The 14,066-nt window shown below is 45.3% G+C and overlaps 1 protein-coding gene across 1 annotated transcript in view; it reads right to left on the bottom strand.

Moving 5' to 3' along the window:
• The window catches only part of OTOGL (otogelin like), a 1,067,300-nt gene that overhangs the window by 937,443 nt on the left and 115,791 nt on the right, over positions 1 to 14,066 (bottom strand). Inside the window, exons 8-9 of the mRNA XM_078649280.1 lie at positions 13,641 to 13,747; positions 10,007 to 10,113 (exon numbers count right to left, since the gene is read on the bottom strand). Of these exons, the coding sequence (XP_078505406.1) occupies positions 10,007 to 10,113; positions 13,641 to 13,747 (214 nt within the window). The remainder of the gene's footprint in view (positions 1 to 10,006; positions 10,114 to 13,640; positions 13,748 to 14,066) is intronic.

Raw genomic sequence — 14,066 nt, 5'->3', positions numbered from 1 at the left:
CGTCTCTTGCAGGCACAATATGTCAATTTGTAGTAATTGAATTAGTTTATATAATGCCCCTACCTTCTTATAATTATTCAAACCATTAATATTTAGAGTACATATTTTTATTTTTTTATCCATTTTGTAGTTTTCATCATTAGTATTGCTAAAACATCAAAGTTCTGGTTCTTACTCGCCCATTGACATATAAATACCAGATTCAACTGTGCTGCTGAACGTTCTAAGTTAACTACCGCTGTCTTATACCCTGAAACCCACCACCACCACCCAGACCACCACCAACCCCTGGTCAGTGACCAACCCCCCCTCCCCAACACATGAGGCTCAGGAACTCTCAGTTCCTGTAAAGTATGGAGTACCGTGTCCCCCCAACTCCGAGAACCCTGGACGGGGAAAAAAGAGAAGCCTAATATATTAGAAGGGCAACTAAAAATTAATAGGTAACAATCCTACCTGATCCATACCCCTTTATTCGATGATAATAATCGTTCAGACTCTAACTCATACTCATAGTTCATAAAGATTCTAGAAATTCCTTAGCTTTTATTTCTGATAAGAAAAATGTGGTCTGCCCTTTCCAGATGACTTTAAGTTTTGGCCGGATTTTGCAGATAAACAGTGGCCCCTTTCTTCTGAAAATCAGAAATTAACTGTCTGAGATGCCAACGTTTGGCCAATGTTGCCTGACAAAAATCCGGCCTAACAAAAAACGAGCATTGCTTGGCTACTGCTTTTTTCTCGGGTCTGGCTAAGGAATAAATCTCTTCTCTAGCGAGGAAATTATTAAAACCCACTAGGATTGCCCGGGGGTATTCATCTCCACCCTGCCGATTTTTCTTAATAGAGAAAGGGAAACGATGTGCCCTTTGTACTTCTTTCGCCCAGTCCCAGGACGTCACCTCCGGGAAAGCCTCTGTTAGTAATTAAACTACAAATTGTCTTACATTAACCCCTTCACTTTTCTCAGGAATACCTAAGAAACGTAGATTATTTCTACGGGCCTGATTTTCTAAGCCCGTTAATTTATATGAAAGATCGTCCCTATGAGCTTTAACAGTCTCAAGTTCTTGTTCTGAGAGATCGACTCTTCTTCCAAGGCCAAAATCCTTGCTTCAGTCTCAGTCACTCTGTCTGCTGTTTCAGTACATACTTTGATTGCTCGGCGGATAGCATTCTTCATTTTCGTGCAAGTAGCTTGAGTACGCAAATTTTCTGATTTACTCTCAGCACGATGAGCCATCATTGTTTTATATATCATAGTTAGAGTGACTTCTGTATTTGTTTCAAGAGTGTTCCCATTATCTCCAACCTCAAAACTCATTGTAGTTATGGTCCCTGTAATCCCTGTACCATCCTCCAACTCAGCGTTTAACATGGTCCCACTATTCACTTTGGGATCCTCCTGATACGCATCACTGTCTTTCACCACAGAACGCCGTGAGCCTCTTTTTTTACGTCTTTTTACAGTCGATACATTGCTATTAGGTGATATTGATTTAGCTCTCAATGCCTCTTCAGCACCCGAACTACTTTCAGCGGTATAATCAGCCCAATCTTTACTCAAATTAGCGCTGTCATCAGAGGTATGATCTGACAAAGAGAAAAAGTTTTCCCCTACTTCTTGTAATCCGAGTGCTTCATTGCCGAAATTAATACCAATGTCAGCGTTAATAGGGATATTTGCAGTGTCAGCCTGTAGTTCTTGAATTAAGGAGCCGGGGCTGTCTACTACAACTGCAATATGTGACAATTCATTCTGGACTTCATCTCCCATAATCCCCTGACAACGTTCACTGTGACCTGAGTTTCTTCTTGCTGTGCCGGACTCAAAGTATCTGTAACCTACAAACTAGATACAGTAACATGGTCAACTTCGTTTTGAATCCCTGAAAGTAGCTGTTTAGTTGTCTTTCTTTCAAATAGCAAAGTCCCTTGTTTAAGATTACGTTGCAGCACAGTCTTTTTGGAAGATTGATCACCCTTCCTACTCCCACCATTAGCAGTCTCACCTTCAGAACTTTCCGCATTAACCAGGTTCGCGGTAACCGTAGCTTGCTTCAATGGCTCCTCAGAAGTCAGTTGTTTCGTTTTACCGCCCCTGGTAGTAGCCTTCGCTTGGGGTTTAGGTGGCATTTTCCTCTTACGTGCTCCCCCTCTGCCTCGCACAACAGCTCTCTGAAAACCAGCAAAAATCGCCGGGAACCGCCAGAGCGGAGTACGCCGCTGGGGGAGGAGCTGATCGAACAGCATTCGTCGCTCTGTAGCAGATCACAGGTGAGGGTCGGTAGCCCGACTTTCGAATCAGTCGGCTCCCGCAACAAAAATACAGCTAACGTCCCGAAGTCCCGAAGTGCCGATTTTCACAGAAATGTGAGATTCGATCATTGATACTTCAATCAGAAAATCCTCGGTTCTGCTCACTTTTCACTCGTTGACTGGGCTCTACTCGTCAATACAATAATCCCCTCCGGAGAACGCGGAGCAGAGGGCTGAGCTGCTCACACAGCCCACGCCACGGCCGCCATCTTGCCTGGAATTTCTTTATATTTCTAAGTCAGCGCGAGGACAGCTGAGCCCTGATATAAGCAAGGCATGTGGGCAAAAGCGACAAAACAGTATGGTCGCTGCTCTGCTCCTGCTGGGCATATGTGCGAGTTGTACAAACTACTTTACTTTTTGTGATCTGTGCAGTGGTTGCCCATCTTGTGCAGAAATAACAAGCAAAGATACATTTATTGCTATTACGTGCAGCATAGAAACATGCAGAGAGCATGGGACTGAATCCAGATGAGACGAGACAGGTTCCCAAAATGGCAGGGGGTGGAACTGAGGAAGCTGGAAGTAGGTTCTAAGAGCCAAGGAACCTTGGAGAAAGGAACAAGAATCTGAGTGGCTCACATGAGCCCAGAGGGTGACATTGTGCAAGCATTCATACTAAAAAAGCATAAGCAATTAGAGATATGGCCTGTATTTATACTCCTTCCACAATAAATGGTGCAGACGCAGTATAGGTGCAGCAAAAGTCTGTGTTCAGTTTTATAATTATTCACTAGAGTTTTATTAGCTATATATGGATATTTACATAGCCTTTGATTTAGTAAGATTCCTCCTCTTCTCCACCACAGGCAGGACCTCTACTCCTTCGCTTGCAATATCCTACAGCCTCTCTAGAGTGGTGTTATGATAAATGGTAAGGCAGCAACAAATACATGTGAGCTGGTGTAAAAGAAATTCCCATTTGTGTCCACCTGAGAGTCGAGATACATCAAACGTTTGTATCAATAAAACATACAGCTTGAGTCTATTTCTGTGGGCCAAGGTTTACTTGATGGTCATATCCCCAATTAGTACTAAGTTAGTATCCCTACTGGTGCACTAAAATCAGGCACTTGTGTTTTTATTCTTTAGTGGTGGCTCATTGCTTGCCGTCCATTTACTGCCCATCTAGCACAATCAGCGAGTCTGGCTGCCCCACTCTGCGCCTCGGGGGGATGACCTGCTAACAGTTAGAGCCTCCAGGAATCTCCCTGCAGGTGGCTTAGCAAAGCTTAGTACAAAGTCCACCCTGCATTGGTGTCCCAAAAGAATCAAGTTGTCCTTCAAGAGAAGATCTTCCACATGTCTTGGTTCCCTCAAAGGAGAAGTTTCTGTCGCAATTCCAAACATGCTTGGCTTGGCAGGGATTAAGGCACAGCACGGCTGTCCCACAGTCATCTACTCGCAACTCAGTAGCTGGAATGCAAATGAATCCATACATACTACAGCAAAATAACCAAACACTATGCAGCCAGTGGCTTCTTCTACGCTATGGCGGAGGAGTGTCGCCCCACCTGCCAGCAGCCCGAAAAAAGAAAGCGATAATAAATCGTTGTTTGTTATAGTTTTTTTGCTCTGGAGCCGAGGCTTGGGGCGGGGCTAGGGCGATGACAAGCTGGTTGAGAAGTGATTTGCACTGTTATTTAGTGCGAATGACGGTCTGGCTGGTCATCTAGGCCACCCAAACCGCCAAACGCACCGAAGCTCTCTCCAACCCAAACTGCATTGCTGGGTTGGAGAGAGTAGGCACAGGCTCCCAGTCTAACTGGGAGCACAAATCAAAGGCTCTCAGGCCAATCCTGATGCTGCTTTCAGCAGAATGAAAGCAGTATCAGAATTGGCCACAGTCACTCTGGGAGCCTGTGCCTGCAGAAGAGAGGGGCGCAATGCAGCGATGAGGCAGGTAAGTGCTTTTTTAAAAATATGTTTCTGTCATCTGTCCGTCCATCCCCTCATCTCCCCCGTCCCTCTAGTCTATCCACACACAAGCCGCTACTGCATGCAGCAGTCTCTCCAAACACAGTGATATAATAACTGTTCAACTCATCCTTCCTCCCTGAAGGAGATGCAATGTTTAGTATCTTTTCATGCTTCCAAACCTGGGTTTTACCCTAAGAGCTGTAAAGCCTTGCATTTGGTGCAGCCGCTCAGCTCTCTGCATGCACACTCACACATATCTGTAAGGAAGGTTGCCACAATAAAGTTAAGTGGTAGTCACTCACTTCTAGGAAAACCACTGAATGGCAATTGTAATGCAGATAAAAATATGAACAACTTCCCAAGCTCCACTCCTCCACCCTGACGGACTTGCATTTACACTTCGGAACTTTTGAAGAGCACACCCGCTTTGAGAGTACTGCATTTACCATGATGCTCTTGGGGTTTACCCGCTGGAATGGTGGAGTAGCGTGCGACCTATGGACCTTTTACTTTATTACGGCTCCCTCGAGCCTTTGAGCTGACGAGCTCAGGTAACGCCCTACGCACCCGGAGAGGTATCAGACCTGGGAACACTTTGGCAGCCTGCACAGCAACCCCTGAATATCTTCCTACACTCTGCTGATGAGGGACAGTAATCCTGAAACACCGGTGTCCAGAGTTGGCCTGCAACTTTGCATTTACACTTCGGAACTTTTGAAGAGCACACCCGCTTTGAGAGTACTGCATTTACCATGATGCTCTTGGGGTTTACCCGCTGGAATGGTGGAGTAGCGTGCGACCTATGGATCTTTTACTTTATTACGGCTCCCTCGAGCCTTTGAGCTGACGAGCTCAGGTAACGCCCTACGCGCCCGGAGAGGTATCAGACCTGGGAACACTTTGGCAGCCTGCACAGCAACCCCTGAATATCTTCCTACACTCTGCTGATGAGGGACAGTAATCCTGAAACACCGGTGTCCAGAGTTGGCCTGCAACTTTGCATTTACACTTCGGAACTTTTGAAGAGCACACCCGCTTTGAGAGTACTGCATTTACCATGATGCTCTTGGGGTTTACCCGCTGGAATGGTGGAGTAGCGTGCGACCTATGGACCTTTTACTTTATTACGGCTCCCTCGAGCCTTTGAGCTGACGAGCTCAGGTAACGCCCTACGCGCCCGGAGAGGTATCAGACCTGGGAACACTTTGGCAGCCTGCACAGCAACCCCTGAATATCTTCCTACACTCTGCTGATGAGGGACAGTAATCCTGAAACACCGGTGTCCAGAGTTGGCCTGCAACTTTGCATTTACACTTCGGAACTTTTGAAGAGCACACCCGCTTTGAGAGTACTGCATTTACCATGATGCTCTTGGGGTTTACCCGCTGGAATGGTGGAGTAGCGTGCGACCTATGGACCTTTTACTTTATTACGGCTCCCTCGAGCCTTTGAGCTGACGAGCTCAGGTAACGCCCTACGCGCCCGGAGAGGTATCAGACCTGGGAACACTTTGGCAGCCTGCACAGCAACCCCTGAATATCTTCCTACACTCTGCTGATGAGGGACAGTAATCCTGAAACACCGGTGTCCAGAGTTGGCCTGCAACTTTGCATTTACACTTCGGAACTTTTGAAGAGCACACCCGCTTTGAGAGTACTGCATTTACCATGATGCTCTTGGGGTTTACCCGCTGGAATGGTGGAGTAGCGTGCGACCTATGGACCTTTTACTTTATTACGGCTCCCTCGAGCCTTTGAGCTGACGAGCTCAGGTAACGCCCTACGCGCCCGGAGAGGTATCAGACCTGGGAACACTTTGGCAGCCTGCACAGCAACCCCTGAATATCTTCCTACACTCTGCTGATGAGGGACAGTAATCCTGAAACACCGGTGTCCAGAGTTGGCCTGCAACTTTGCATTTACACTTCGGAACTTTTGAAGAGCACACCCGCTTTGAGAGTACTGCATTTACCATGATGCTCTTGGGGTTTACCCGCTGGAATGGTGGAGTAGCGTGCGACCTATGGACCTTTTACTTTATTACGGCTCCCTCGAGCCTTTGAGCTGACGAGCTCAGGTAACGCCCTACGCGCCCGGAGAGGTATCAGACCTGGGAACACTTTGGCAGCCTGCACAGCAACCCCTGAATATCTTCCTACACTCTGCTGATGAGGGACAGTAATCCTGAAACACCGGTGTCCAGAGTTGGCCTGCAACTTTGCATTTACACTTCGGACCTTTTGAAGAGCACACCCGCTTTGAGAGTACTGCATTTACCATGATGCTCTTGGGGTTTACCCGCTGGAATGGTGGAGTAGCATGCGACCTATGGACCTTGGACTTCGGTTCGAACTTACCCGAGGGGAACATGCTTGTGAGATGAGATTGTAATGCTGCCCTTAGTGGCGTCCTTGATTGTCTACCGTCCAAAAGTGGGGAGTCGCCTGGTAAACTTTTGTCGGAATTTTTGGAACCTATGGGATTGATTGATATATGGCGTATATGTAATCCTATAACTAGACAATACACCTTTCATTCTGGGGTACATGGGAGTATGTCTCGCAATGACCATCTCTTCTGCAAGGCAACCCAACTTCCTAAATTTGGTGAGATTACTTCTCTCCCCAGGGGTATTTCTGACCACTCTCCGATCGTGACTTATTACAGTGGTATATCGCCCCACACTAGTCACAAAATAATGCCTAATCTATGGTACCTTCGCATACCGGCGGTGCATGATAAATTGCTCAAGGCCACCCATAATTACTTTACCGAAAATGATGGCTCGGTAGACTCTGAAGTGATACTGTGGGAGGTATACAAGACTGTGATTCGAGGTTGCGGAGTGGCGGCAGTGGCAGGGCACAAGAAAGAGAAGTGTAAACAGCTTGAGGATATAGAGAGGGAGGTGGTAACACTAGAAGCCGACATGGTTACATCAACATCCTCAGATGCCTCACATAAATTGGCTATAAAACAAAAAGAATATAGAGATATAGCAGAGGATACCGCCAGAACTCAGTATTGTGTCACTCATCATCGGATATATGACATTGGTGATAAAGCTAGCAAGTTGTTAGTATAGTTAGATAAGGGGTAGTTGGCCAATAGGTGTGTAGCGGAGATTGTGGACCTGTAGGGTGCCCGCCCCCAGATAAAGTCAGAATTGCTGAAGCATTTGTCAGCCATTTTAAAATCGTTTATGCTCGCTCGTCCATATCCACCCGTGACGCAGCAGCGGAATTGCTCTCCACGTTGCCTTTGCCACAATTAGATCCACAAGAAGTGACAGACCTTGACAGTGATTTGACTCCGGAAGAGGTATCTAAAGCAATTGGCACATTGCAATCCGGGAAGGCTATGGGCCCGAGTGGCCTCCGAATTCAGCTTTATAAAACTACTGCCTCAGATATCGCATCCTTTTTAGTATGCATATATGATGAGAGTGTGTCCCAGGGCACTCTGCCTGAAACACAGAGATTAGCCATTATTGTCATCTTACATAAAAAGGGCAAACCCCCTGACTACTGCTCCTCATACAGACCAATCTCCCTCTTGGATCCAGAGATCAAGATATTGGCAAAAATTCTAGCCCTTCGTCTCTCCCCCTATCTCCATAAACTGATTCATCCATTCATCCGGATCAATACGTCTTTATGCGGCCAGAAACACAGCGCTTAACCTCCGCCACCTGTTTGGAGTGTTGGGCCGAGCCGAGCCTCCACTATCCAGGAGGACTCGGTGATCATGTCTTCAGATGCCAAGATGGCTTTAGACATGATTGAGTGGCCTTTCCTGTTTGCTGCATTGGAGGGATACGGATTTGGCTGGAGGTTTCTATCCTGGGTGCGTCTGCTTTACTCACGCACTCTGGTCCGAATTATGGTAAGTGGCGGCCGATTGGTAATTTTCAAGTTGAGTAAGGGCACTCCCCTGTTGCCTCTTCTCTTCGCCTTGGCCCTTGAACCTCTGGTCATATGGATTAGAGGCAACCCACTGATTCTTGGGCTCAACTGGTCTTTGGATTGGACGGATAAAATCTCCCTACACACCGATGACATTTTGCTCTATTTGGCCCGGCCCCGGTGAGCACCCGACCCTCCCCTTGGGATGTCAGGCCCAGATAGTCACAGATGGCTTTCGGTACCTTGGATTATATATCACCAGGGACGTAGGGGTCTTCCACCAACAAAACCTCGTTCCTCCTCTCCACCATTTCTGTGCGGATGTGCAGCCCTAGCCAAACCCACCAAAAGCTGGTATGTTGGTGGAATTTCTCTGCCAGCCATTAAAACCTATTACTGGGCTTCACAACTGGTGGTTCTGAATCACTGGATGCACCGACTCATCACTGACCCAGCATATAGAATGGATAGACACAATATGTCTCCGGGTAATTTCCTCAGGTTACTGTATGGCGGGAAAAAATACACACCTAACTACACCCTGACTACCAACACGGTTTCTATATGGCACGCAGCAACTGCTGCGTTAGGCTGGAAAGACAGGATTACCCAGGCCACTCTGCTGCTCGAGTCCTGTCAACTAGGTATGCTCTCACACAACCCAGGGTTCGACACATGGGACCTAATTGGCCTCTCAAAAGTGGGCGACCTATGGACAAAGGGGGGGGTTGTTCCGTTTGGTGACATACAAATTCAATATCAACTTCTGGTGGGGGAACCTTTCCGATATCTCCTGGTACGAAGTGCACCACATAAAGCACTAACTAAAGGCTCTGATCTGCCAGCTTCCTCCCCACTAGAAGATAAACTACTGGACGCTTATCTCCCAGAAAAAGCAACTTCATTAACGTATCGTAAACTTCTAATAACTTGCCTGAACCCCAGGGCGAAATACATGTAAAATGGGCTGAGGCGGCGGGCGAGCTTGATGATGAAGACTGGAGGGAGTCCCTGGCATCACCCTGGGAGGGACTATCCATTCCCACTTTAAGCGCATACAGCTCAAAAGACTTCACAGAGAGTATTACACCAGTTCGGCACTTGTAAAGATTGGCTTTTTAGCCTCCCCGGCCTATTCCCGCGGCTGTGGGTACACAGGTACTTTCTTACATCATTGGTGGGAATGTCACAGCCTTCAGATATATTGGGGAAGTGCTGTGCCAACCATGTCTCAAATACGTCACAAGGCGATTGAAGCCTCCCCACATCTTTGTCTAATAAATATCTGGGAGCCACAGACTTAACAAGGTTTGAATGGCTCTGGGTCACATTGCGCTGTATGGTAGCAAAATGCATTATTGGCAGAAAATGGAAGGGGGTGTTGACTTGCGGCACACCGATTGGGAATCAGACATGGATTAGTGTATGCAAGCGGAGAGGGTGGTGTATGAGAGCTGGGGATGCCCTGGTAAAAGGACTTAAATATGGGGTCCCTGGAACGAGAGTAGAGGTTTTCTCTGTACCCCATTTAATGATGCGTTTTCTGATACTGTAGAGAATGAAACACCATAAATTTATCTTTGGTACATGGGCTGAGGATACGGTTGACCTGCTATTGACCCAATGTATTGTTTTGCTTGGAATACAATTTCTGTTCTCTTCAGTAATTTTCTTCGACTCAAAACTGCACTAGTTTTGTTTAGATTGATTTATGTTCATTTTTTCAATAAAAAGATTTTTTTTTAAAGAATATGAACAACTAAAAAGTGAAATGACTCAAGCTTTCCATCCTGTGACTAATAGCCAGGGGATAGTTTATGCTGCTAAACTGGTGGGACACGGCATGAACAATAGGTAACTTACTACAGGCGGGAAAGTCATCTCTCCAGTCACGAATTGGAAAGCCAGAATGGGAACATGCGCGGGCATATTCGGTCACTGTTCGGCAATATGTGTCATCATCATCTGCTCTAAAAGAAAAGACACAGCTGTTAGGAAAAGCATTGATGGCCAAGTAGATTTTTTTGTTGAGCAACCAAACCATTCACTTAGGTAATGGGTGTGTTTTTTTTTCTTTTTACTCCTGAAACCCACAACAAAACAGTGCTATTTCATAGTTTATCCCTCATTACAACTTCCACAGAAATCCCAATGATAGCGCAAACAGGAATTTGCACCTGGTTGGGATTGTAAATTTTGGGGTACTCACTGCACTTTATATTTTCAGGATCATTTTTACCAGCCATAACACAACAGTACTTGTGTGAGTTGAAACTCAACATTCCGAGTTTGAATATCTCAGAATGGGGGTAGGCGCACTGTTTACTATGTTATCCGCTAGGCCAAGATACAAGTTGTAGTATTACTGCAACACATTTTCACTGTCATTGTAATTAGACCCAAGAAGAACTGTATGAGGAGGAACTTAAAAACTGAGTGAATCTGTACATGTCTCTAGCAATTATCAACAGGAAGGTGATTGGGAAAAGTCAACCATTACATATTTTGAAAAACTTTGTCCGAAGAGGAACACAAACATTATTTGTTGCAAAAAACATCAAAACAATCTATTTTTAGCATTTCTTAAAATTTCTTGAAAACATCTGTACCAACAATGTTATACCATACCAAAATTTCAATCTACGTGTCTGGTACCACAAAGGTTGCAGATAAAGTGCAGACCACATTGGTCACCTATGCTTTTTTACACAGAGGACAGGGGACACCCATGATCAACATTTCACCCCCACTTATTTCCTTGTGCTTTTCACGGCTCCACCCCAATACCCCACCATTTCACCATCCTCCAGTCCTCTGACCAAATAACCCATCTGCCTGTATTGTTTGATTAGCTTTGCCACTGTTCTCCAGCCTCCTTTCTTCGAATGCCGTCCCCCATGGTTAGGCGTGCACCTGATTGACCCATGCCTCATTGGCATAGAATGACTGGCATCACCCTCCCAGTCCCCCTCCTGCACATTCGAATTCCATGTTTTCGCAGCACCTGACAGAATGTTGCAAGAGTGGCAGTTTTGGCACTGCAATGCAGTCAAAGTCAATTCTGCTGAGTAGAAAGTAGGGGTCATTCAGTGTTTAACCAGCCTTGGCTTCACAATAATATTGGTCAAGACTCCAAGTAATATTTAGGAAAGAAGACTGCCCCATTGAGTAACTTTTAAAGCTGTCAAAAAATTATTAATAGCCTTTTTGTGCCAGTGATTAACCCTCTTTCTTGTCCCTGTGTACTTTGTGTTGTTACATGGCTGATCATATTCCCACCAGGTCCTGAGAAGACCATTATATTAAGTGGGGGATGTACCAATCCCTACTCAGTATCTCTCACTGTGGAAAATAACCCTACCCGCATGAACTTCTTGCCATTTTTGAACTTTTTCTGTTTTACTGTCTTTTGTTTACATTTAGAGACCAACATTCAACATACAACTTCTGTGCGACCTGTTCTGGCTCAGGGACGACATAAACATGAATTCTCCAGGTACACTTTCCATACCTTCCATAATGCAGGATACCCTGCATGATAGTGATTGTGGACTATGAGGAATTTCAGACTCTGTACTTTGGCTAGCACTCTTAATTTGTACACCATTGAAGAACTTTTGAAAATGTTAGATTTTAATAGATGGTGATTTAGACACACATGAGCACTGAGCCAAAATGAGCCTACATGTGCTAATTTATGTCAAAGCCAAAGATAAATATAGCAGAACGGTCATGCAGCCCCTTATATATTCTCATTTCGCTTTGCTGCTTATTTTAGGTCGTGTTGCCAAGAAAGTCATATAGTCCCTGATTGTGCCTGTGAACTTTAACACAACAAAATACACGCAAAGCACAACGCGCACAGACCCTGGACCATCTGGGTGGTTTTAGGAACAGAAGGAAAAAGATACTCCCGTACCCCAGTCACGTGGGGGACCTGGTCCTTTCTCAAAGGCAAGCATTTATTGCCTAGCACATAGTCATTCAGAAAGGCCAGGGCATTTTTATCTTGGATTTGTGCAGGAGAATCCTACCTCCAACATTTGATTGGTGAGGGGTCATTTGTTTCCCCCATCCGTTATGAGGGGCTCTACCCGCACTGCAATGACTGCAGGCCCGCAGGCACGTCATCACAGAGTAAAGGTGGCACTGCCACTTTGGCATGGGTGCACCTGGGCTCGGGAGTGTAGATATAATCCCTGGGAATGTGCTTTGATCTTTAGCACCCTCTACAATACATAATGCGGCACAGCTCTGGACTCAGCAGCGATGCACTTGGCCCGACTCACACTTGGTCAAGCATTCCACTGTGTAAAAGCGCCACAGGTTTCGCAGAACTGCTCCTACAATGTCTAACAGAAGACAGATTCACAAATCAACGCACTGTCCGAATGCCGTCAATACAGCACCGGCATCAATCCTAACCTTCATTTTCAGGCTTTAAAGAAGCACGGATATGTATTTTTTTTAATTTATCCTTCCAACTAATGTTTTTTTTCTCCTATTTCTGTTCTCATCCAATAAATGACAACAAATTATCCCGCATATTATATTGAATCTGCTTTGCAGAGGCATTTGAATTCCTGATACTTTGTAGTTTATATAATTGTGTGATACCTGAACCTTTAATTGCAGCAAAAGTAGTGCCCTCATTAAGCGCTTAGTTTATCTAAAAAATCCATCATTATGTCGTCTTTGATTAAAAAAAGAAATTTCAAACTCGAGCAGAATTATCCTTAAATGTTGATCGTTTTAGGAATATTTCTCATTGTTCTGTGTCCTGGCGTTTTCAACACAACAAATTACAGGTCTCATTTTCTACAACGCACTCTCTTTAGTAGCAATAGGGTCTGCCCAGCTCTTCTCAACTTGAGCTTTAATAGGGAAAATTATTTGGCATGCAAACCAGAGCGCCTCGGGGTTCTTCTCTAGTTGACAGCGATCCTAGGACAGAAAGGGCTCCTTTATGGCCACAATAAGCCTAAATTAATGACATACCACAAACACAAAAGGCTCCGCCATGTTTAAACGGTGTGCAGTCCCCTTGGGCTTTCAGACCGGGTTGGATTACATTCCCCATGGACAAGACCTTACAATCCAAGGTTTGTAAATAGGTATAAGAGTCTCCAAGTAGTAGGTGCCACCTCGTGCCGCCACGGTCATCTTCAGGGGAGAAGCCCTCGTTTGTGTCCCTGGGGGTCCATTGACTCGTTGAACTCCATAGTGGCTGGATTTCACTACTCAACGCGGGACGGGAATTTTCCTTGCTTGTACTAGGGCCAATAGCGCCCTTGCTGCACCACTGGTCGCTCTTGCGCATTCATTCTCACCCTGAAAAACCCTGAAATTTCCTTATTGCATCAATCCCCTTCTGTACGCCTTAAATACCACTCTAGTGTGTAGCATTTCATTGTATTATGCTAAGGTTCATGTTGCATACATACAAAGTCATACGGCAAAAGTATTTAAATTGTATGTTTTTTACAGATTTACTTACTTGCATAAGTCATTTATACAACTTGCGATATAAGAGTAGGGGTCTATGCTTTCGTGGCAGCTGAGGAACGGGAACTGCAAGAGCACTTGGCACTTGAGGAAGACATCCTGAAAAATAATTTTGAGCAAGAGTGTGTGAAAATATAGCCATATGCCAGTTCGGAATATACACGTTTTTACACAGCAGAGCATCACAAGTGGAAATGCAGATGTAGGAAGGATAAAATGAAAGCAAAACCAACTTCAACAATCACCAGCAAAGCCAAAACATCTGGATATTTTCTAAGGGAAAGTGATGGACAAATCTATATATGTGGATGGGTGGGTGCATGTGAGAACGTGAGCATGTTAGCTGGATGAGTGAGTGCATGAATTGAGGTATAACTAAACAAATGCATTGACAAATGCCGGCAGGTTATGTCAATTA

The sequence above is a fragment of the Lissotriton helveticus genome, chromosome 1_1 (genome assembly GCF_964261635.1).
Source record: "Lissotriton helveticus chromosome 1_1, aLisHel1.1, whole genome shotgun sequence".
In the NCBI taxonomy this organism is placed as follows: Eukaryota; Metazoa; Chordata; class Amphibia; order Caudata; family Salamandridae; genus Lissotriton; species Lissotriton helveticus.
Note: the sequence above shows the minus strand (reverse complement) of the source record. Positions and strands in the feature narration are given on the sequence as shown.